At 43.3% G+C, this 24543-nt stretch overlaps 1 protein-coding gene across 2 annotated transcripts in view; it reads right to left on the reverse strand.

Annotated features, from left to right (window-relative positions):
* Positions 1-24543, reverse strand: part of CTNND2 (catenin delta 2) — a 441886-nt gene that overhangs the window by 358359 nt on the left and 58984 nt on the right. For both annotated transcript variants that reach the window (XM_062211762.1, XM_062211763.1), the window contains one exon: positions 13462-13717. In XM_062211762.1, coding sequence (XP_062067746.1) covers positions 13462-13717 — 256 coding nt within the window. The remainder of the gene's footprint in view (positions 1-13461; positions 13718-24543) is intronic.

Here is a 24543-nt window from a genome sequence, read left to right on the forward strand (position 1 = left end):
GCCATCCAATCACAGCCTGTCGCCAGGCAGTTTCAAAGCCATTCCTGACTAACTGACGCTCGCTTGCCAGTGGCCACCTTGGCATGGCCTTCTCATTCCACTACAATTGCATGTCTACCTTTCCTTCGTGTTAAGATGATGTGGGAGGCAATCCTTTGCAAAGGAAAAGACACGGGCCACCCTATGCTGACATCCCACATCCCTTTTGGAAATTTAACTGGTGTTTGAATTCCAAAAATGTTGCGAACCACTAGGCTAGGGTTAAAGTCAGGGGGAACCACGCCATGGTCTCACGGTGGCATCTGCCAGTACAGAGCCGCTGCACGGCACAGACGGAGGCCAGAGCTGCTTCAAACGAGCCACGTATCGGGCAGTCTGAGGTGGACTTTTGTCTTTAAACCGGGGATCCACACACCACGATCCATTATGAAGATTTTAAACAATGGGCACACTTACAGGACAAAGCATATATTGAGATGTTTCTAGAAAAGTGAGAAGGCAAAACCATGAGAAAGTGAGAATGCTTCTTTCATCTCAAGCTTCAGCGCAGTTCCGTAGGTAAAACTCTCTGCATGTGGGAGCACGGCCCCTTGGATAGCCTCTCTTTCCCCTCTCCCTCCTCCTCCCTCTCTTCCTCTCCTCCCTTCTCCTCCTTCTCAACTCCTTAACAGACTTAAGTGTTAGAGCATACTTGGTCTAGAATCCAGTTAAAGTAGTTGAACGTGATCTTCAGTAGGTGAAAGAATTTAAGTGACTGGCCTTGTCAAAATATAAACTATTATGAGCAGTGGAATTATAAAATTAGAGTTTAAAACATGTTTTTTGTACTATAAAATGCTAATCTTCTCTCTTTAGATGTCAATACCTCCAGATGAATGATAACTAACAAGGGCAAAACGACTCAAGAAGCAATGGAAATTAATTACATTTTTAAGTCAATTAAGTGTTGAAGATGATGAAAAAGACGTTAAGGGCTAGTGCTATGGTATAGCTGGGTTAGGCTGCCGCCTATGATGCCACTTCCTACAAGGGCGCTGGTTCAAGTCCCAGCTTCCCCATTTACAATCCAGATCCCTGCTGATGTACCTGGGAAAGCAGCAGAGGTCAGCCCAAGTGTTTGGACCCCAGCACCCATGTGGGAGACCCGGAAGAAGCTCCTGGCTCCTGGCTTCCTGTCCCAGCCCTGATGGAAGACCTCTCTCTCTGTAACTCTGCCTTTCAAATAAAAATTAAAATCTTAAAAAAAAGATACACAGAAGATTAATTTAGTATATAAAGATAATTTAAAATGAATCTTGATGAAGAATGGGATGGGAGAGGGAGTGGGAGATGGGATGGTTGCGGGTGGGAGGGTTGTTATGGGGGGGGAAGAAGCCGCTATAATCCAAAAGCTGTACTTTGGAAATTTATATTTATTAAATAAAAGTTAAAAAAGATACACAGTCAAATATCAAAATGGTTTGTATATGAAATGACCAGAATGGATTCCAGATCTTCACTTGTGGTGGAATAAGCAGGCAGAGCTTTGGAGGAGCATTGACTGAAAGATGCCAAAAATGAGATTTCCAGTGTAGAATTCACTGAAGAACAAGGGTAGGGATTGGTTTTGTTTAGGAACTGGCTATGTTCTCTGAAACAGAGTACTTTGAATAGCACATAATTTCAAAAGATTGAACAGTTATGGGGATGCTTATGATGTATATTAAACAGGACAAAACACATGCTTGTCAGAAACTAGAATCCATATTTCTGTAAGGGAAACAAACTCATGCTGGTCTCACTTTATGAATTTATGTTTTCAGTTTTTAACACCCTATCAACTTTGACAACTTGAGAAGAAAGAAAATTAATACTTTACTCTTGCATGTCACTTGTAGCTTTAACAACCATGTGCTCATACAAGTTTTGTAGATTGTATATTTGAGTAATTGTGAATATCTTGTAACAGATTATATATATGAATGCATATGAACTTGTAATATCCATTACAACATTCAAAAATGTTCATGGAAAGGTGGAGCTAACAGATGAGTTTATTTTGGTGCAAGGTTTTTGCAATCCATGCATTTTTCCTGGTATGCATTTTCCATGGAGCTTTTGCAAACTCCTCATATAATCTATGTGGAAACTGTACACTGCTTTCTTTATTTTTGACAGGCAGAGTTAGACAGTGAGAGAGAGAGACAGAGAGAAAGGTCTTCCTTTTTCCATTGGTTCACCCCCCAGTGGCCACTATGGCTGGTATGCTGCGCCAATCCGAAGCCAGGAGCCAGGTGCTCACCCCTCTCCCCTGGTCTCCCATGTGGGTGCAGGGCCCAAGGACCTGGGCCATCCTCCACTGCACTTCCTGGGCCACAGCAGAGAGCTGGACTGGAAGAGGAGCAACCGGGACAGAATCTGGCGCCCCAACCAGGACTAGAACCCGGGGTGCCAGCACCGCAGGCGGAGGATTAGCCTAGTGAGCCTCGGTGCTGGCCTACACTGCTTTTTTGATATCATCAAGTCTAGAGCTCTCAAGTCTATCCCTAGAAGAAGACAGAATCTGAGGACTGACTGACGGACAGCCCATTCTGGCACCTGGAATTTCTTGGTGGCTCTATTCCTGGTGAGGGCTCCCAGCACTGGGAACCAACCCTGGGTAGCAGGGGGACTGTCCTCCACCTTTGTAACCTTATTCAAGAGGAGACCCACAAAGCTCTGAGTCCTTCAACACCTCTTCCCAGAACTCTAAACGGTATCAAGTGGGAAGTGATTGGGGGTCACAGATTTTAGGTGAAATAGGCTGGAGAAACCGGAGCACTTAGATTTTGGATCATCCTCTCCGGGCTTTCAGGTCTCTCCACACGGTGAGGTTCCAGAGCAGCAGGTGCCTGTGCTGTTGGTTCTCAGCATTGATCGTTTCTTTCAAATGATGATGAAGAGACTGACTTCCACCTATGGGGGATCGTAGTTCTCATTTGCAGTCTTAGGTCTGTTTCATCAAAAACAGTTCACCTGTTCTTCTGGCATGAAAATATCTAAATCCCATAAATAATACACACACATCATACACAATGTTATCAGTGAGGCAGATGGAGTCTAACGGTGAAGCAGAAAGTAATGAAAATTACTCACTGAAGTTATATTCTTACAACAATAACTGCAGAGTAATCAGTTGTTTTGCTTATGAACTCAGCCTACCATTCTTTACCTGCTAACTCTTTCTATTTATTTATTTATTTATTTATTTATTTATTTATTTAATTTTTTGACAGGCAGAGTGGACAGTGAGAGAGAGACAGACAGAAAGGTCTTCCTTTTGCTGTTGGTTCACCCTCCAATGGCTGCCGCGGTAGGCGCGCTGCGGCCGGCGCACCGCGCCGGTCCGATGGCAGGAGCCAGGTGCTTCCCCTGGTCTCCCATGGGGTGCAGGGCCCAAGCACTTGGGCCATCCTCCACTGCACTCCCTGGCCACAGCAGAGAGCTGGCCTGGAAGAGGAGCAACCGGGACAGGATCGGTGCCCCGACCGGGACTAGAACCCGGCTAACTCTTTCTTACGTGTCATTATTGTTCTTAGCATTATTGGAAGTTTTAAAATTAAGAAGCAGGGTTCTGATTTTTATGGAACCAAGACACCCCGATGCTAGATGATATCATCAGATGTAGTCTCCCCAGTAAGTCTATTTGGTAAATACTTCATGAAAACTTAATTACTGCATGAAAATTCTCATTTCGTTGCATCAGGACAAAGAGCATATCTGTGTTCCAGAAACTGAGGAGTGCAGCTGGTTTTTGGCAGAAAGGTTAAGGGAAAGTCTGTCTGGAAAGACAGTGGAAGCATCTGTGATAGATCCCTTGTGAGCCATCCGAGCGCCAAGTGGCCAAGGATGTCTCCGTCTCTGGCTGCACAATGGGGACCAAATACAACTAGGACGACTACCTCCAGAGAGGATGGGTGGGGAGGGAGCAACCGTATGTGTGGGGTGTGATAAGGATGGCCTCGACTGCTCTAGTATAAATGTGGTGGAGGTATGTAGTGCTAGAAAGACTAGGTAGCTAGTAGTACTACTGTGTTTTTTTTTTTATGTTATTTTACGATTTATTTATCTATTTGAAAGGCAGAGTTACAGAGAGGCAGAGGCAGAGACACACACACACACACACACACACAGAGGTCTTCCATCTGCTGGTTCACTCCCTAGATGGCCGCATGAGCCAGAGTTGAGCCAATCCCAAGCCAGGAGCCAGCAGCTTCTTCCCACGTGGGTACAGAGGCCCAAGGACATGATCCATCTTCTGCTGCTTTCCCAGGCCCTGACAGAGAGTTGGATTGGCAATGGAGCAGCCCAGACTCAAACTGGTGCCCATATGGGATGCCGGCACTGCAGGTGGCAGCTTTATCTGCTACGCCACAGCGACGGCCCCGAGTACTGTGTTTTTTGGTAAACGTAATTGTTTATTCCACCAAAAATTTTTGAAGATGGGATGCAAAATGGTATTTGGGGTAAGGAAAAAATTAATATTGGCACAGACACAGTTAGTGTGTTGTCCTAGTCTTATTTTGTATTGCTGTAAAAAAATACCCCACAAAAAACATAGAAATTTGGCCCGTGGTCTGGAGGCCGGAAAGTTCAAGAGCATGGCTCTGGCATCTGCTTAGCATGCAGTAAAGGCCTCCTTAAGTCACCCCAGGGAAGGCGGGACAAGAGCACTAGCGCGGGCCTTTCCTTACAAAGCCACGAATTCCCTCATGGGGCCCCACCCTCACGAACACTTAACTCCAGAGTTTCACCTCGAACTGGTATTCACCTACGAATTTGGGGATTGTGTTTCCAACACAAGAACTTCGGGGGGAATGCTGCAACGGCAGCAGTGTGAATATTACTTTCCTCTGAACTGATGAAAAGGGTTTTGAAAGGGAGACTTTGTAAAACAGACAAAAGTATTCTTTTGCAGTGAAGCCTTTTTTTCATCCTCTAAAATCCCCTTTCTTGGCTGTGGGGGCCCAGCTGTCAATGATCCCCCTCCCTCCTCCCTGAACCAGGTTTTGGCCCTCCCTCCCTAATTTGCTATCCTACCCATAGGGAATGCCCCGCATCTCTTTCTGCCCTTCCAATCACACAGCCAATGGTCTATGCCTTTGTCCATTTCTCCCACTTTTCTGATTCCCAAACACCACTCTCAGCCTGAGCCTCTGCCCTAAGGTGCTCCCGGGGGCAGGAGTAGTGGTTACTGTGGCTGAGGCCCCGGTGGGTGCTGAAAGCCCTCCACTATGCCAGGATGCATTCCAGGGACTTTAGGATCTGAACCTATCTCATCTCCACAGCCATTCTACGCGGGAAGTAGTTCTATTATTTCCATTTTAAATCTTGGACCCTACCAACAGTGCCAGGAAGATCATGCCCCAAATCATGATTTGGTAAAAATCCCACCAGACAGGCTGTATCTACTCTTCCCATATACAAGGGGCAGCACACATCCTGTGCAGAGCAAAATCATCCATTGGGTAAGTGGAAGAAATGTGAAGCTCTATGTACGTAGTTAGCTAACTGAAGTAGAGGAAGTAAGCACTACAATGCATACTCCCTAGGGTGACCCTGGCTCTCCCTCTGGGCCCACACTGCAGTGGGCGGCAGGTCTTCGTGGGAATGATGCCATGGCGGGACTGGGAGAGACATGGCTGCTTTTGTCCTAGCACCCTCTGGCTGCGGCTGTGTGTTGGTCCATGTGAGAGTTTAGTTGGTATTACCTGTTCTTAAACCAATTCCCACAAGGTCAACAAGACCACACTAACATTACTAGCACATTCAAAGTCCAAGAAAATGGCCATGCCCACTCATCGATCCATACATGGAGTCAGGAGCTCCAGTCCTATTTTTAACCAGTAAAAGCAGCAATAATATATTCAGATCTAACATAGCAACCGCATCTCTATTTCTGAAGACAGATTTTTATGATCAAAGTATGAAACACAAAGGTTTAAAACATGCTTTATCTTTAATGTACCCTGTTTCAAGTTGTATCTAGTGTACCGCTAGTGTTCTACTTTATAATGGACGTGGCGTATGAGCCAGCTGGAGCACACAGTCACATGGACAGTGTCCCCACAAGTGTCTGCCACAACTCAAGAACCTGAAGTTGTTTGACAACAGGATCTTTGCAGACATAACTAAGTTAACAAGAAGTCCTACAGGATTAGGGTGGAGCCTAAATCCAGTGACTGCTGTCTATAGAGGATGACAAGAAGAGACAGAGAGGCAGAGATCGGAGCGATGCGGCCACAATCCAAGGAACATGTGCATCCACCAGAGACAGACGGGAAAGGGTTCTGTCCTGGAGCCTTTGGGTAGAGCACGGTGTGCAGACAACTTCATCTCCAACTTCCAGCCTGCAGAACTGTGAAGGAAGATGTGTGTGGTGGTCTAAGCCATCCAGTTCGTGGCAATCTGTTACGAGAGCCACTACTGTCCGAACGTGCCTCCTCCCCATCCATGCTGAGACCTCGGCACCAAAGTGATGGCATTAGGACGTGGGACATCTGTAGGTGATCAGGTGTGCAGGGGAGACTCTTCATGAGTGGGATGTGTGCCCTTACAGAGAGGGGCCTCTGAGCGCTGCCCTGCCCCTTCCACACGGACAGACAGGGAGGAGACTCTGTCGACAAGGAAAAGGCCTGCTCTAGGCACAGAACCTGCAGCTGTCCTGATTCTATCAGACTTCCCAGACTCAGGGATGGCGTGAAACAAATTTCTGTTGTGTGTAAGATTCCCAGTTTATGCTACTTCTGCCATAGCCCCAGGACATAGATAGACTGTGGTTACAATTTAGAAGGGAGAAACGTCCACCTGTGGAGGTGTAGATGGACGTTGGATCCTGCACAGGGTGGGTGCAGAGGGACATTCAGAGAGAGCTGCCCTCTGTGCATGCCACATCCCGGCCAAGCCAGGCCTGAGCCTTCCAAAGAGGGCCTCCCCTCCACGCCCAATCCCCTTGTCTTCTTCACTGATTGCCTGGAGAGCTTCCTCTCAGTTGTTTCCCATGTTAATATCGCCTGTTCCTCCAGGGGTGTGCCCATCTCACAACTCCTCTGTGATGCTTCTTATCACATCTGTCTCGTGACTCAGTACCTTTTGGACATCTGGGGATGTACCTTTCCCTCCCACAAAACTTCGGAAGCCCCTGTGTTCAGGCTGTTATCCTACCTGCAGAGCCCAGCCTAGAATCTTCCACAGACGTCACCCAGAACCTACTTAGTGCCTTCAGGGGGCCTGGCAGGAGGGGTCCGTGGGGATGAGAGCTACAGGGCTCTGTTCTGGGGCCATCTCAGGTCATGCACTGATGTGACCTCACTGAGGACCCAGGTGTATGCCTCCCAGATTGCAGCAACTATACCGGAGGACGCAGCCAGGGCCCAGGGAAGACTTCTGCAGGATCAGATAATGCAATCGCTTCACAAAAGATGAGTGCAAATCCCCTCATGGACGTGTAAAAGAAAAGTAAAACTTGCAAGGTATGCAGAGTCGATTCCTCACTTTGCAGAAGTCACATGTGAAAACACATGGCACTCTGATTGTGGGGTTAATATTAACATTCACAGCAGTTACGAACATGCGATTTCAAGTTGGTCAAATTTGGGTTCAATTTCCAGCTCTCACAGCCTCAGTATGCCCTTATATAAAACAGGCATTACAAAAAGTCATAAGAATTTGGGGAGATTAAATAATTCATATAAAACATTAATCATTGAGAGTGGAATACATTAATTTATTTGAATTATTACTGTGATCATCATCAGTGTCATAAGAAAACCTACACTGAGCCCAGGTTGGCCCACGGTACCCTTAGTTTCTTTGTACAACTGCTGGTGAGGTGTGAGACAGAATCAGGAGGGAGACTGGCCCCTGCAGGGCCCGGAAGACAGCCGTTGAGACGGAGCTAGCACGTGGCATTGGTGAGGGCTGCACTAACTCACTTCTAAGGCTGAAGCAGCCACAGGTGCACTCGCATGCCATTTCCAAGGGAAGAAAAAAGACCAGAAAATCAGGGAATGAAATTACGAAAGACGCAGAGTTTTACATCAACACAAATCAGTGCAGAAAGCTTTCCTATTCAAAGAGAACTAAAAGGGTTCAAGAGACAGTGAGTGGCCTGTTGCTAGAGGAATTCAAGCAAAGGCTGAGGGGCCTTGTGTTGAGCTTGCTCATAGCCTGACTGAATACATGACTTTCAGGAGCTCGTCCAAGTGTGAGGGTCCTCACACTGTGAATCCTGTATTTTTGTTCTTCAGGCATTTTTCACAGTAAAATAAAAAATTATTGGTGAATATTTGAAGTTAGAAGCAAACTCTTGGGGCTGGCACTGTGGTATAGTAGGCTGTCTCCACTGGGGTGCCAGCATCCCATTTGGGTGCTGGTTCGTGTCCCAGCTGCTCCTCTTCTGATCTAGCTCTCTACCATGGCCTGGGAACACAGTGGAGGATGGCCCAAGTGCTTGGGCCCTTGCACCTGCATGGGAGACCAGGAAGAAGCTCCTGGCTTCAGATGAGCCCAACTCTGGCCATTGCAACCATCTGGGAAGTCAACCATCAGATGGAAGACTGTTCTCTCTGTCTCTCCTTCTCTCTGTAATTTTGCCTTTCACATAAATAAAAAATAAAATTAAAAAACAAACAAACAGGCAAACTCTTTAGTAGTTCAGCAGCCAGGAGAAGTGAACTATGAATAATAGGACAGGTGTTTTATTGTAAACACTTCAGCCATGTTACTTAAGTTTTGCAATGATTTATATAATAATACTGTTTAATTTTTAAGATCACAAAATATTCTTTGGCTTTAATTTTTAAAAGTACTTTTATAGTATTTTCTGTTACAAATAATGTGCATATGATGATCAAACAAATGATAAAACATCAGTATTTGGAAACATTCATTAATGAAGTTTAATGATAAAATATTTATCAGCAACATTAGTCAATGAGATCTAATAGTGTAGTGTCTAAAACAGAGTAACTGTTAGCAATATCTAAAAATAGCAGATAAAATATGGTAGGAACATATAGATAATTCCTTAAAAGAGCATATGTTTATATATTGGCCAAATACTGTGACTTGAAATAAAGCAATCTCATGGCACAGAAGTTTGACAGAGCCAGCTGGAGGCGCAGTTGCTAGCATGAGCCCAATATCAGCAGTGAAAATGTGTCCTTGTAACGCATTCTCCGCTAAGTTGAACACCACAAAGAAGATAGATTCGTTGTAAATCACTCTTATAATAAGTGAGATTCTTTCAGCATACTTGAGAAATAGCTTTTGAGATAATGTACATCAAGGATTACCACACCATGAAAAGGAATTAATCACACATGATTAAAAGATGCCATTCCTGCTACAATTGACATATGAATTTATGTCAGTAACATATTAGCCATACCTTTTCTTCTTTTAACAAAGGACAGTTATGGTGTATCTGTCTTGCTTTATGTTCTTAGAGTTATTCCATTAGTTGAATTATCAAAATAAGATAATAATCTATTATGACATCATTTTTATGTAATTCAAAGATTTATATTTGACTCAATCATTTAAAAATGACAGATATAGAACTCAATATTAAGTGCAATATCCAACAATGCTTTTGCTATACCAGGAAGCTTGAAGAGAGTCACAATTTATGGAAGATAGCATACTAAATAAAAACTTCTTTGCAAATGTGGCTGGGCATGAATTTTATATTTCTAGAAAATCAAAACCAGCACTTGCCAACTTTGTAAAGGAAATTCAATTTTATCATCACTCCGACTACAAGGGTTCTGGGCTTTTCTTTTTGGAATACATGATGGAGAGGTTACAAGCAAAATGGCCAAAGTTTTGCCACAGTCTGTATGACGGAGCCAAGCATCAGCAAGAATACGCCAACCTTTCACGAATACATCCATAGCCTGTGGCAGAGTAACAAAAACAAACAGGGAGTCTCTGGCTTCAGGACTGTGGCCGAATTAAGGCTACCTTGACACCAAACTCAGAAAGAGCAATGTTCGCTTGAAAAGTTTCTCATTGAATAATACTAGAACTTTTAGTAATAAAATGAATAAACTAAATACCAGACCAAAAAAGAAAGGGAAATAAATGAAATGAAAAATACAACAAAGACCACACATCCAGTAAGCAGGGATGTCAGAGTTCTTTAACATCTTGTGTATTTCACTCATTCTTCCCAACTCCTGCAAACAGATACCTCGTAGTACCATTCATTCATCCTCTGAAAAAAACCATAGAGATATAAATACATTCTTTCCTTCCTTTCCTTTTCACAAGGAAATAAAACCATTTACGCCAACATGTGCCCCAGTGTGAATTGAATATTTGCTACAAATGTGATGCTGGTCCGTGTATTCATCTGGCAGCAATGTGATCTTTAAGAAATCATTTATGAGTCCCACCTCCTGCTTAGGGGACTGACTCTGGAATGCCAGTATCTACTCACACAGGAGGACTGTGTCCAACACGAAAGCGACATGCTTGGAAAATTACAATGCTCTCCGAACATACGTCTGTGTGGTAGAGATGATCTTGCAATGATAAATAAAACTTTAACAAATGCTCTTAAATGTATGTATTTATGTAGAGTAGCTTGAAGAATGTCAAACTTTTTTTTTTTTTTTGACAGGCAGAGTGGACAGTGAGAGAGAGACAGAGAGAAAGGTCTTCCTTTGCCGTTGGTTCACCCTCCAATGGCCGCTGCGGCCGGCGCACCGCGCTGATCCGATGGCAGGAGCCAGGTGCTTCTCCTGGTCTCCCATGGGGTGCAGGGCCCAAGCACTTGGGCCATCCTCCACTGCACTCCCTGGCCACAGCAGACAGCTGGCCTGGAAGAAGGGCAACCGGGACAGAATCCGGCGCCCCGACTGGGACTAAAACCCCGTGTGCCGGCGCTGCAAGGTGGAGGATTAGCCTAGTGAGCCGCGGCGCCGGCCAGAATGTCAAACTTTTAAAAAGCTTAAATCATAAGCCATAATACCAAAGTAACTCTGAGTTCTAGATGATAAACTAGTTCAAGCAACATGAAAATCAATCTTCATCTAAGAATAATAAAAATTCACTACTGAATAATAATACATTATTTGAAGGAAAATGCCAAAATCTTGCCTTAAAATATGTATTATATTTTGGATTTGAATTTTAGATTTTGCACATCTCTCCATTAAATAGGAACATTTTAACATATCCTTTTATTTCAAGAAAATCCCACGAGAAAGGGATAATTATATTCTATTTTCCATTCATTTTACATTATGCCAAGTTATTAATCCCTTTATATTAAGTCATAGCAATTTAGTGTTGGTTCTAGATCTGATTCTGGTTGTTTTATCTGTCTAAATGAGCTTAAGATGTTAGTATGAATTTTCCAGAGTTAACATATATTTAAGGCCAATGCCTAGCATTCTGAAAACTAATTGCACGTATAATTCATACAGCACTGATTTGCATATAAATTTTGCACATATAAAAGATTAGTGGCCAATATTCTCTTCTTCAGTCTGACATTTCTTATAAGTATTTCTCTTTTTTGTTTTATAGTGGGCATCCAATAAGTAGTAAGTGATATAATCCATAACTTGAAAAGGTAAGAGCCATGAGAATACACTGAAAGAAGAAAAAAGACTATAAAAGTGACAGTAATATGATATGGAGAGGACATGTCATTTAATAGAATACAATGAGTTTAGTACACAATATAAAATAGATAAGCTAGGCTGTAGCTATAGAATAATAAATTTAGTATCTTATTAAGCTAAATTTCCCTAATATGTAATTTTAAAGCCTTTCCATTATGGATAAAATGTTTACTCTCAATTTAAATGTACAATGTTAAATAACAAGCAATGCCAATGCAATGTTATGTTTTTCTATTTTATAATTTATTAAGAATTGACTATTCTATTTTTATACATTTTCAGTAGAGTGGAAGAAAAATCATTTCAAAATAGAATGTTGAGGTAATTTCTAAAGAATATTCTAGCTATATATGAATACTTAACGAATATTCAAAGATTTAGGGCAGATTATAGTATCAAGAGTACATGGACTACTGTTGAGATTGAAAATCAAGATAAAGAGGAGACTGTAATCAAAAATGCAAGCATCTATCTGATTTCTAGTAGTAACATTGGATACTTATTACAATCCATTTTTATAATAGGGATCATGCCAAGTGCAATATTTAACACGGACCCTCCATAAAAGTCTGAATAGTGCTCAAGTAGCTATCTCAAAGAATCTCATGAAGTGACCCCATTCTGCCTTTGATGCTTGTAGAAGTGATTAATTAATTTTTTATATTTATAAGCTGAAAAAATTTCATGTATTTCATATATACAGATTTAGGAGCATAATTATACTTCCCACACTACCCTACCTCCTACTTTCTTTCTCATTCTTTTAATTTTTACAATGACATACTTTCAGCTTATTTTATAACCATAAGCTTACCCCTCCAGTAAGTAAAGAATTCAACAAAGAAGAAGAAGAAATAAAAAAACACTGTCCCTCAACAGTAGAGTCAAGGGCTATAACCAATGATCAAATCTCCAAATGTCAATTTTGCTCACATACATTACACTTTAAGAATGTATGCAACAGAGTCCATGGGAATCTATTTGCTCCATTAGTGCAAACTCCATAAAATGAATTTTAAGTTGACCACCAGAGCCAAGCCACACGCCCTACCATCAAGAAATCCCAGAGATCTGACCAGCTAAAGTAGTCACACACACCCATAGGCACTCGCGCGGCTCCATCAGCATGAACGCAGTGGCTATGAATAAAACATTCGTGAGCTGCACAGAGATTCAGCTGCAATTTCAGAAGTGGAGCATCACCAAATCCCTTGGTGCTCTTAAAAAGTGAAAAGGACACACACTGCGCAAATAACAATTTCTTTTATGTTATGTTCACGTTTTTATCAATCCCTAAACAACTTCATCTTAGTGCGTATCTTCAGAATACAGAAACGAAAATAATGTGAAATTTCTAAACTCTCAGTTTCTAGCATAACTTGGTAGGTGTACCCCATTTCACCCCGATAAACAGAGGGACACAGGTGACAACCGAGACAACCGAATGCCCACACCGTGGTATCTGAAGCCTATTGATATACCTGCCAAGCCTCTGTTTCCACTCCCTGAAACAGGGGTCTTCGTATCAACAAGCAGCTGGACTCCCAGAGAGCGCACGCAGATATTCCGATGAAAGAATTTCTTTGTTTACCTTTTGATGGAGAGCCACAGAAGCTACCAGGGCTCCACCATAAGCGCCATATTCCAAATCAAACAACGGAAGCTAACACCCGGGAAAAGCCAGCCATTCCAGCTTAGCCAGCGACATGAACACGATAATATCATGCAAACAACATTAATGCCGCAGCAATGTCCAGTTGCAAAACTCCTTCAAATGTTACAGGGAGGAGACAAAGGTTTGACCTACCTGGGATCTTTTTGGATGCTGTCAATGGAAGGCGACCTGGCCAAGGTACCTTCAGGCGGGAGGGCAGGGCCGGATTTGCTGTACGGAGACTCCACGGAGGGACAATATTGCAGCTGTCGGTAGGGGTCGGCGTAGGTGGAGGCTGGGCCGGCAGCATAGCTGGCCCTCTGGAAGGTGGCAGTGGCGGCGTTCTGTGGGCCATGCTGGCTGCCTGTGCGCTGCAAGGGGGCGGAGTCGACACCAGGGGAAGATGGGGCTAGGACAGGAAAGTAGGGACAAAGTAAAAAATTGAGGACCTGCTCACAGAAACGGTTCACCAGGTCTAGGCAGGGGGGAAATTACACACATAAAAAAATGGGGGTTTGAAAGAATAAAAACAAATTAATCCTTTGTATTTGAGCCAATGTGGTCAATGTCATTTCAGTCAAACTATAGTCAGTAGTCTATCTCAGAAATACACCTGTCGGGTACAGGGAGGGATGCACCTGCTGTGTGGCTGTGGCTTGCCCACCTCCAAGAGGAGGTGTGTTCATCTGAAATGTACACTCTGCGCCAAGAAAAGTCCAGAAGAAATGGAGGGAATATTTTACCAGGAAGTATGGACAGTTAGCTCTTTATCGTTCATACTGAGAAGGTTCAGAATGAGTTCAGGTAATGTAACATTAACTTTATTAAGGATGTAAAACAAATTCAGTAATGAAGTTAATTTTCCTGAATAGAAGACAATAAGGAAAAGGGAGAGGGAGTGTGTGGTGGGAGTGGAGGTGGGGCTCCTATTTCCATAATTAGTACCAGAACATTCCATGCAAAGGTTGTTCTACTTTCTGCAAAGTTAACTTCCCGAAGATTTTTCACATGCCCCATTCGCAAGCAGAGCTGTCACAGGAAGCAGCACGTTTGGTGATGGCAAGGTGTGTGGGAGGAGGAGGAGAAAACCAGCCCAAATGCAAGGCAGACAAACTAACACGCTGACTCGGCTTTCCACGAGACTTCGCGTCTTCTCCATACATCCAAATTGTTTTTAGGTGATTTCTACACCACTTACTGAAATCAGTTTGTCTATTTCCAAACTGAATTTCAATACTTTTGTTTCCTTCCTGGGTTCATTTTAGACCACATTGTGTCATTATGTTTATCTGCTTCTCAAAAATATTTGACTTTTAAGCTTCTATCAACACATACAATGGAAACGGCATCTTTTATACCAACAGGATGAAATCAGTTATTCATTGCCCCAACAACTGTTAGCCACGATGAGCATTTTACAGTACATTTACTTTCTGGCATGGCCAATCAGCATATATCCAAAACACAGCCGGTGTCTAGATGTAACCATCCATACCATGGGTGCTCCATAAAGGAATGAGATTCCAATTACAAATGACAACCCAAGACTCTGACTTCCTGAGCATTTCTTACTGGAAGCTGGTAGCTTCTTTTATCCTCTCTCACATCAGGTGGCATGTGCTAAATTAAACACGAAAGAAATTATGTCACCCAGAGAAAATAATGGTTGAAAGAGGTTGAGGAAATTGTACCCAAATGACAAAAAATTGCAAAGTGAACTGGAGGAACACAAGAACATTCTAACACTGAGAACTGATTTTTAATTAAGGGTTCAGAGCGTCTCTTTTCCAATTAACTTTCAGTACTTTCAGCACTTCATCTTATAACAACCCAAAACTAGGAGAGTAAGGCTATGTGGCATGATGAAAATGACACAATTTTTTAAAGAAATTTTCTTTTCAAATGTGCATATATTCACAAAGGAGCAGTATTTTTAAATGACGAGCATTATCCTGACATGTTAAGTTGCAAAAAAGTCACATTAGAAATAAGAAACATTAATTAATCAATCAGAAACATTTTATGGTTATGCAGTTTCTTGAGGATTTATATTTTCTCCAAAAATATAGTTAACATGTCTGATTTAAATTCACATTTTAAAATTTAGAAACGATGTGCTTTATATTACGATGAAGGAATTTTAAAATTGAGGTAAGGTGTAACCCAGTTCTTGGAAAACCAAATGCACAAAATATTTTATATGGAAATATTGAGAAAATCTAGGGCAAAAAGAGAAAACTAAGTACACCTGACTTTTTGCATTGAAATGCTTTTTTTTTTAAAATTCAGGAAATGACATCTTGATATTTATTCTCGCTGAAAATGGTTTTCAGAAAAACAGTGCTTTCTCTAAGTTGTTACAAATGCATTTGATGTCCTGATTAAAAGAAAGGGAAATCAGAAGGCAGGGATCAGGGAAACCTGATGATACATTGTGGATAAAAAACAATAGGACAGGTAGGAGGATAACCTCACCATGCACAGAGAAATTCTCAAAGGACCACGTATTAAAAGGAAACACAACAGGAGAGGCGTCTAAGAGAAACACTGCCACACAGCTGACAGCAAACTGTGAAGAACACACAGGAGCTTGAGTCACAACATGTAAACAGTGAAGTTCAGTTCACAAAACAGGAACAGGAAGTCCACAGCTCAGCAGGTGCAGCGGAAGAAAAGAGGCAGGACGTTCGTAAACGTTATTAGGTTCCTACTTGTATTTCACTTTGGTCTCTTTGTCACACAGCCTATTCAGAGCTTGCTCTCTGATGTCAGGGAACTGGGATCCCATCCTGCACTTGTGTGGTCAGTGCTCAGCACTGGATGAGTTCATGGAACTCTCCAAGCCCCAGTTTTAATGGGATTGAAGAGAACACACCGGCTTCCTGAATCTCTGTTTGGTTTAAATGCAGGAAAAGTGTCTTTCTCCTAACAGGAAGAACATGTTCGGCAAAGGAGCTGTTATTACCATTAACAATGTCACAGTCAGCCAGTATTAGGACAAAGGGCTGCACTGGTGGCATGGAGGCAAAAGATCCTTCCTGTGGGTCAGGACACGTAGCTCCTCCTGGGTGCTGGGCGCTGTGGCAAGTGCTCACTGTACCGGCTCACGTGTCCTCCAACAAACTTCTCTGAGGGTAAACACATCGTTCTCCCCTCGTGTGCAGGAAACCGAGACACAGAGAAATGTGACAGCATCCCTGAGATCCACAGATATGTAGGAGGAAAATGAACTTAGCTTTTTCAATAAGCTTCTGGACTTCATGCTTGCTACTTCCGGGCTGCTGTGCCCCGTTAAAGATCTCAAAGGGGCATATTACTGCGTTACCTAATATAGTGAGAAAACTTAGCAAAACAATGAAAGACCTGAAACCAGGGGAAATATCTTCTAAAAGTACAAAGAGATGGGTTTACAATAAGAATCAGCAACCTGAATATTATATTGTATATAGTGTGTCTACTAATTTATGCAATTTCTCATTAAATTAGATATGCAGAAAAAAATGTACAGAAAAATTTGTCAAAATTCTTTGTTCAATTGTAGGAAAATCAAAGAACAGCAAGATAAATAATTATCTTAATTTGATTTTAACATGCTTTGAGTCTCAGTCTAATCGATGATATCATCACTATTTTAGGAAAAAAAAAAGAGGTTGAGCTATGAGATCTAAGTTGGGCAAACAAGTTCCAGAAAATATTTTAAAAAGTCAGAATCACATCTGTAGTTTTGGCCTAGGTAAAGTCCTTTCAAAAACCTCATTTCTGAATTCATGGTTTAAACTTCCTCAGGTCAAAATAAATAAGGTAGCTGATGAGAATTTAAAAATACAACATCAGAATTCAAATTGGTACTGCTAGTTTGAAATAAATTAGAGACTGAAAATAAATTAGGGACTGACCAATGCAATGAGATGATGAGAAATATCAACACAAAGAGCAAGAAAAATGCCCTGTATTAAAGGAGTTTATAGATTCACATAGAAGAAAATGTGTGATTCTGATGGATCTCAAACTAACCATTAGTAATGCAACCATGTAATGCTTTGCTTCTTTTCCCAAGCACATGTAAAAAATGATCCCAAGACTCCACGGGATTGTTGCTTACTTGAAATAAATGAAAAGCTTAAATATCGGATAGGTAGAAAACACTAGTCATTATTATTAGCATCAGCTATGTGAAAATCAAGTGATTTTAGAAGAGAGAACTGTACAGATGGCATCAAGATGAAATGTCATAAAGACCCCAGAGACAAGTCTACCTCTTTGCCTGTGCCGTGCAGACCTTGGCAGGGCTTATCCAAACCAGGTCTCTGCTCAGATGGGTAAGTGAGTACCTGTCACACTGGTAAAAGACTTTTCTTCAGCTCAATTTTTTGCTTAATTTCCACCCTGCTAAGCACTTCTTATTTGAATTTTAGAGCTCAGTTGAGCGAATCCTGCTCGTTGCAGAATGACTCCATCCAACTGAACCTCTCGGAGCAGCGTCTGAAGGGGAAGCGCTCGGCAGCTCTGCAAACACACTCCCCTCTCCTCTCAGCTGCTCTGCAAACAGCCCTTCTCCCTAGAGCTGTTAGAACACAATGGATGGCACAGCCAAGACATCCTCTCCAGTAGCCCACTGGCTATTGCAACAGCCACCTCTGCTCCGCAGGAAACTGCCTGTTTATTCTACACAAATAAAGGCTTAGTTTGTAAAGGAAAAAAACGGAGAAAATGAAGAGGTGTGTTGTCTGTCCTATTTGTTTGAAAGTGCAGAGGAGGCATCCTTTTTAATAGAATGAAATATTCTGCTGTATGGCTGATGGTTCCGTGTATTCTTAACATACCACAGAAAAAAGGGCAGAATAAAACAAGACAATCTGGGCACACAGAAACTCAGTGTGAGGATTACAAAGCAGGGCTCAACAACGGGGAAGAAAAAGGAATTTTGTTTTTGTTACTTATCTTTCTTTTATATATGTTTGCACATACAAACGTGAAAACGTAAAACATTTCCACATTTGTTATGGATATAAAATAAGAATACAATAGAGACAAAGGGAGTTCCCTCTGCAAGCTTAGAAAATAAGAATGGCTTAAGTGACAACGGGTTCCCAGAACACGGCCTATACAGCTTAACGAGAATTCAAGTCCAGGAGCTCAACACAGTCATCATCAAGAATTGAACTGTGGCCGACGGCGCGGCTCACTAGGCTAATCCTCCGCCTATGGCGCCGGCACCCCGGGTTCTAGTCCCAGTTGGGGCGCCGGATTCTGTCCCAGTTGCCTCTCTTCCAGGCCAGCTCCCTGCTATGGCCTGGGGGTGCAGTGGAGGATGGCCCAAGTCCTTGGGCCCTGCACCCCATGGGAGACCAGAAGAAGCACCTGGCTTCTGCCTTCAGATCAGCGTGGTGCGCTGGCCGCAGCGCGCCGGCCGCGGTGGCCATTGGAGGGTGAATCAATGGCAAAAAGGAAGACCTTTCTCTCTGTCTCCCTCTCTCTCACTTTCCACTCTGCCTGTCCAAAAAAAAAAAAAAAATTGAACTGTGAACATCTTCTAATTCTGGGCTCTTGGCATGGGCATTATCAGATGAAACTCCATGGAGATATATCCAAGGATACACTTAACACACCCTTGTAACGTCACGTATTGTTATCATTGTGGGGGGTGAGACATTTAATGTGTGATTTTTAGAAGCCACAGAATCACCATTTTTGGTGTTTACATTGCTTTCACTGATTCTATTGGGAAAGACAGCATTGAAAATACCAATAGTGTTCAAATATACCTACCACATTGGTTCTTAAACTAAATGTGAGATGTGTGGGAATATATTGTAGACTTATTTGAAAGAGAAAATGATGTAAAACCCTATACTAAATAGTTTTTATTTTTCTCCATGTCATATGCCTCAAAGAATTTACAAGCACTTCATTAGGTCTTCACTATATAAACTAACATTAAAAAAATCAATGAATGATAGACACTTTTTCAATATTTATCAATGGTTACTTTTTCTATTAACATACTAGCTATGTACAATGGACTTTTTAGTAGGTTTGTAGAAATTGGTATAAAGTGTTAAAATGTAAATAATTGAGTGGATGAGATGGTTATCAAAGGAACCTATATGTTTAGCCCCACATATGTATGCATTAATATATATAAGTATATTTAATGCTGTGCATTTTATTTACATTTACAGAGTTTGTCATAGGAGTCACAATGGACGATGACACAGTCATACTTTTCAACACTCCAAGGACCTTTCCTGTTTTTAATGAAGATACTTCCATTGCTGAAACATGAAGAAAATATAACAAGTGCCCTATTTACATAGGGCTCCCTATTGTGCCAGCCACTCCATTATGATCATCAATACGATCTCATTTAATGCTCACAACAGCCTTTGAGGCAGGTACTGTCACTATTAACACCACGCTCATTGTTTCAGTTAAAGGACAGAGTGGATGGAACTGGTTAGAATAAACCCAGGGAGTCTCACCCGCTCTGCTCCACTGGGAGGCCTGAGACATGAAGGCATGTCCAATGAATACAGCCAACCTATTTTGAAGTGAAATGTGTTTAGCAGAAATGCAAGAGAAGACTATAAATTAATGTGATATTCAGTGTTCCTGGTTAAATCCCTGAAACCTAGGTCATCCGCTTTAATAGTCCTCGGAGTCTGTACTGCCAATTTCTTCAGGTTCTTCTTCACAGAGAAACAGCATGATCTCTTTCAATCAAAGATTCTGCACCCAGATGAAGGCCCTTGGATGGAACTTTTCATCAACATGGAAAGGGGCCATCGTTTGAGGGATGCTGATGTATCAAGGCTGGTGGGGGGCAGTCACTCTGGCGTCTGATGAGGGGTCTGAGCCAACCTGTCGTGGGAAGGAGGGGCTGTGTGGGGAACGTGAGTGGGCTTCCTTAACTCTAATGTCAGCCAGGATGTATCTGTGGCCCTAAAGGAGACTCAGCCATGTGGAGATCAAGTTGGGAGTAGAAACTAGTTTGTTGGCGAACACAATTAGCTCTAGAAAAAATTCACCCTGCCCTTCCAAAGCACTCAGTGAATTTACAAGTATTGCCAAGAACTTGTGGTTATGGCATAAAAATATATTACATTCTCTATGCATCTGAACATCTTCCAGCTGTGTTAGGTGCCCTGGGAGAAACTACAAGGAGGCTTATGTGTTCAGAGAACCCTAGCTGGCTGAGGCACTGAAAGTCAGAGACATTGCCTGGAACCTGGTAGACTTACAGGGCTGTGGGTGTTTTAGTCTGTAAAGATTCTAGGACTTTTTGAGCTATTGAGTGCTAGAGAACATCTGGTGGCCTGGTTCCACAGTGGTGCATCTTCCAGTAAGGTGTAACTCCTCTCCAATCCCAGCTTTTGGCATGACAGAAAGGCCCACGTAACATTCAGTTGAAATGTAAACCTCAGATTTTATGGTTTTCAACATTGCCGTGCTCACTGATGTAACCCCAAGCATGAAGTGAAGTATCTTCCAGGGAGAAGGCCAATCATGTCACTTGCCAGGATATGCACCTCTCATTGGCATTAATCAACATTACCATATTGTTCATTTATTCAAAATTGTGAGTTATCATATTTTATAACTTTACTAGTGAATTCTCCTGTGTTTCAGCTGTGAATTAGACTTCTTAGTTACGTTTTAAGTGAATTAATATAGATCAGCATTTGTAAGCTTGTGTGGTTTAAGATGATATTTATCATGCACTACATTTAAAAGTCTCCAATGGGTAATAATGCATCGCTGACATTTTAGGCTAAAAGAGGTGAAATTTTTAACTAAGAGGTTAAGGCAGGTCTTATCTGACTTGCTCTAATGGGAAGCATTCATTTAGATAGTTGAAGTAACAGCATTTGGTAAGCAATAACCTGCTAATAATCTATAGTTTTGTGGGCTCAAATGATGATATTAGTAGAAAATATTTTGATAGGAGTATGAATTATATATCATTGAACAACAGCCATGAGATTTTATGAAAATGCAGTTCCTATGTTTCTCTGCTGGCTCTTTCTACAGATAATTAAGACTTAAAAATACTTTCTCTCCTGTGCAAATATTTTCACCACCTTCCTTTTCCTTTCCATCCTCATGGAGGTACCTGCAGGTTTCCTCCTTGCCACATATCTACAGTGATTTTCTCTGCGAACTGACACTGGTGTCACAGAACACTGGTTTTCCACCACTCAGTTCAAATCACATTTTTCCAGAAGGAAACTTAGGTGCTGACCACCTTGGCAGATGGTGGTTACTTCCACTTGTTCCAAAAATGCATTCAGGAAGTCGTCAAAGCCATGCATCTGGACTGATTAAATGTCTCCTAAGTCGACATCCACGTGATTGAGTTTGAAATAAAAATTCGTGTTATTTAGCTTCCACTTAATAGGCTTTGCAAGGCCCACACCTTCTTTCTTTTGCAGTACTGCTTATTGTACAAGCTTTGGATCTGACAAGCTTTAACCCAGATGAAATGTATGTTTTATCTAAATAGACACCCAGTTAAAATTGTGCCTCTTTAAATCTTCAACTTGCAAGGAAGGAATGTGCAGACATTTAGGTGACAGTCGATAAAAGCAAGGCTGCAGCTTCTGCTGTGACTTAAACCATAGGCGCCGGGGACAACCAGGGGACTCTGGCGGTCTCACTCTCTGTCGCAAGCCTCTTCATCTCCTGCTCCTGCAGGAAAGGAGTGGTTCTCGTGTCCAGTGTCAGGCATCTCTGGGGGACCTGCTGACCAGGGGACCCATGCTGAGTCACACGGTTCCCCTCTCCCCTTCTCCTAGGCTGCCAGAGCTCCTGGGACCACCACACGGGTGCCTCTCACTTGTCCCCGAGCAGGGGTCAGTTGCTGTACTTTCTTCTGTCTCTCAACTTGCAGCACATCCAGGACCAGTGAGGCACATAGATCTTCTCCAGGTACTTTTTGCTGGCCTGGGTGGGACATGGCCAGTGGGTCTGGTCTTACAGTGACTACTGGTGCCTGAGCACCAGTGAGGAGGGCAGGAGATCCCCTTCAGTTCACGTTTTCTGATACAGCCATGGTCAGTCCTGCGGCTGCTCAGCAGCCTGAGATCCTGCAGATTTCCACGTGAGCAGTGAACCTGTCTGTATGTCTCACCATCCATAAGCTGAAGCCCAGGAGAGGTGGGGGAGGAGGGTAGATCCTGGGCACCCTGATCCTGGAATCTGATTACGAATGCTACCTACCACACGTCAGTGGGGTCTCTACCATATGGCCAGGTGGCTTTTTGGGTTAGGAAAGCTGAGAGGCCCCTTTTAGATATCCAGGGATAGACGGTGAGCTGCCGCTGGGCTGAGATTTAAATTAGTCTTCATAAGAAAGTAACAAGCATGAGTGGCTTATGTAGGAGACAGAGGGCTGGAGAAGGAAGGTTAAGGGCGGGGATGGGACATGGCAGTGGTAGGGCCAAGCCTAAGGGAAAAGCTGAGAACTTCCAGTTGGTGGGGAAGTCTAGGAACGTTTCTACATCTCGCGGGCAGGGTCCAGACTGCTCGGTGCGGTCTCCAGCTTGTCTCGAAGCTCTAGAGTAGACTATCATTCAGGTTAGCCTCAGGAGGTGTTGGGGGCAGGGCAGCGAGCATTGCCACCAGAGCCCAGAGCAATACTTGAGAGCCTGAGCCGGGAGAGAGTATGGTGGCAGCCCTGCAAGACCAAGAGCAGACATGATGGAAACACCTGACCCACTTCCTCCTGACGAAGAGAGATGGGGCAGGAGCAGGAGAGTGGGGTCAGCTCGACCCCTCATTTTGTGGATAGCACAGTGCTGAGTTACACCGTTGTCCAGCAAAGCAAAGACACCAGGTGCCACTCAGTGTTACGAATGCTCTGGTCTCCACTTCATCTACAACATTCACTCAGCCTTGTCCTTTCCTGAAGCTAAGCTGAACACACACTCCAAGGCAAGGAGTAGCTCACAGGCTCCCTTGGATCTCCCAGAGCATCGAGCACACAGTGTGCCTGCAACATTACTATCAAGGATCAGGATGCACAAAGCACAGACAGAAATGGATGTATATTTACTTTGTTTTTAAATGATGATTTTTACAAGTGCAGGGTCCGCCAAGCCCAGGCTGGCCAGGCACCACTGCCTGGGTGTGTGGATTTAAAAGCCGGCTCCATGCAACCTCTACGACCCTGGGCAGACCATTCTGCAGCTGTCGGCCTCAGTTTTCAGAACTGTAACATGAGCATCACAGCAGCATCTCCCATGGGAGTCCTGGGGTTTGGTAAATACACTCACAGCGCCTAGAGCAGTGCTGTAAGCCCCGGTTGTATTTGGACAACCTCCTCCTGCTCCTCACGCGGGGCTTCCATGGCACCATCATTCACTCCCTAATTGGCTGAGGCATCTGACATTTGCCTTCACTCCCCAGTACTGACTCCTTAAAAGCAACCAGCTGACATTCGATGCCCTGAAGTAGCACCTGGAACTTAACTGGAAGGGCTGTAGCTGCGGTCTGTTCTTAGTGGCAGAGATAACACTCCTCGCTCAGGTCATCTTAGCCATGGGAGCCAAGAGCAGGCGCCTGGGTGTCTCATGTCTAACCGGCCCCCTAGGAACCTTCCTCTTCTCCCAGGGACTAAGGCATTTGCTTCAGCCCTGGAACTCTCCGGAGGATCTGCACCAGGGGTCTCCAGGGTGGCCGTATGTAACACAACGGGTGTGCGAGATGGGCCCCTGCCCCTCGGGGGAAGCAACCTTGGACTGTTTCTTTATGGCTCTTTTATATCTATTTTTAGTCTCACTTTTTTTTGGTAATTCCCACCTTCATGTATATGTTATACTAGATATAACTGAACACCGTCTATGTTTAGAATATATACGTCAGGGATATATACACACACTAGAGGCATTTCCTCAAACGTGCAAGTTCTGACGGTTTCTGGCATCGGGAAAGAAGGAGGCTGTGAATACAATGAATGAAGAGCAGACAGGAGGACAGTCCGGGCAGGTGCAGGCAGAGACTGTGGCTTTATGCTTAGGCGCTCCTCCTCCCTTGTCTTCCCGAGACTGTCCATGCACCTCTGGAAATCGTCACCGCACTGTGCAAGTCGGCGTACTTCCCCCAGACTGCCCCCAGCGCAAAGGTGCAGGCTGGGATGGAGTCTCGGGCGTCTGGGTGCCTCAGCCTAGCAGATCTCCCTGCTGTGCCGCTTCTAGGGAAAGCCCTGGGCAGACAGGTTCCCTGGATGCCTGAGGA

This window comes from Lepus europaeus, chromosome 15 (genome assembly GCF_033115175.1).
Source record: "Lepus europaeus isolate LE1 chromosome 15, mLepTim1.pri, whole genome shotgun sequence".
In the NCBI taxonomy this organism is placed as follows: Eukaryota; Metazoa; Chordata; class Mammalia; order Lagomorpha; family Leporidae; genus Lepus; species Lepus europaeus.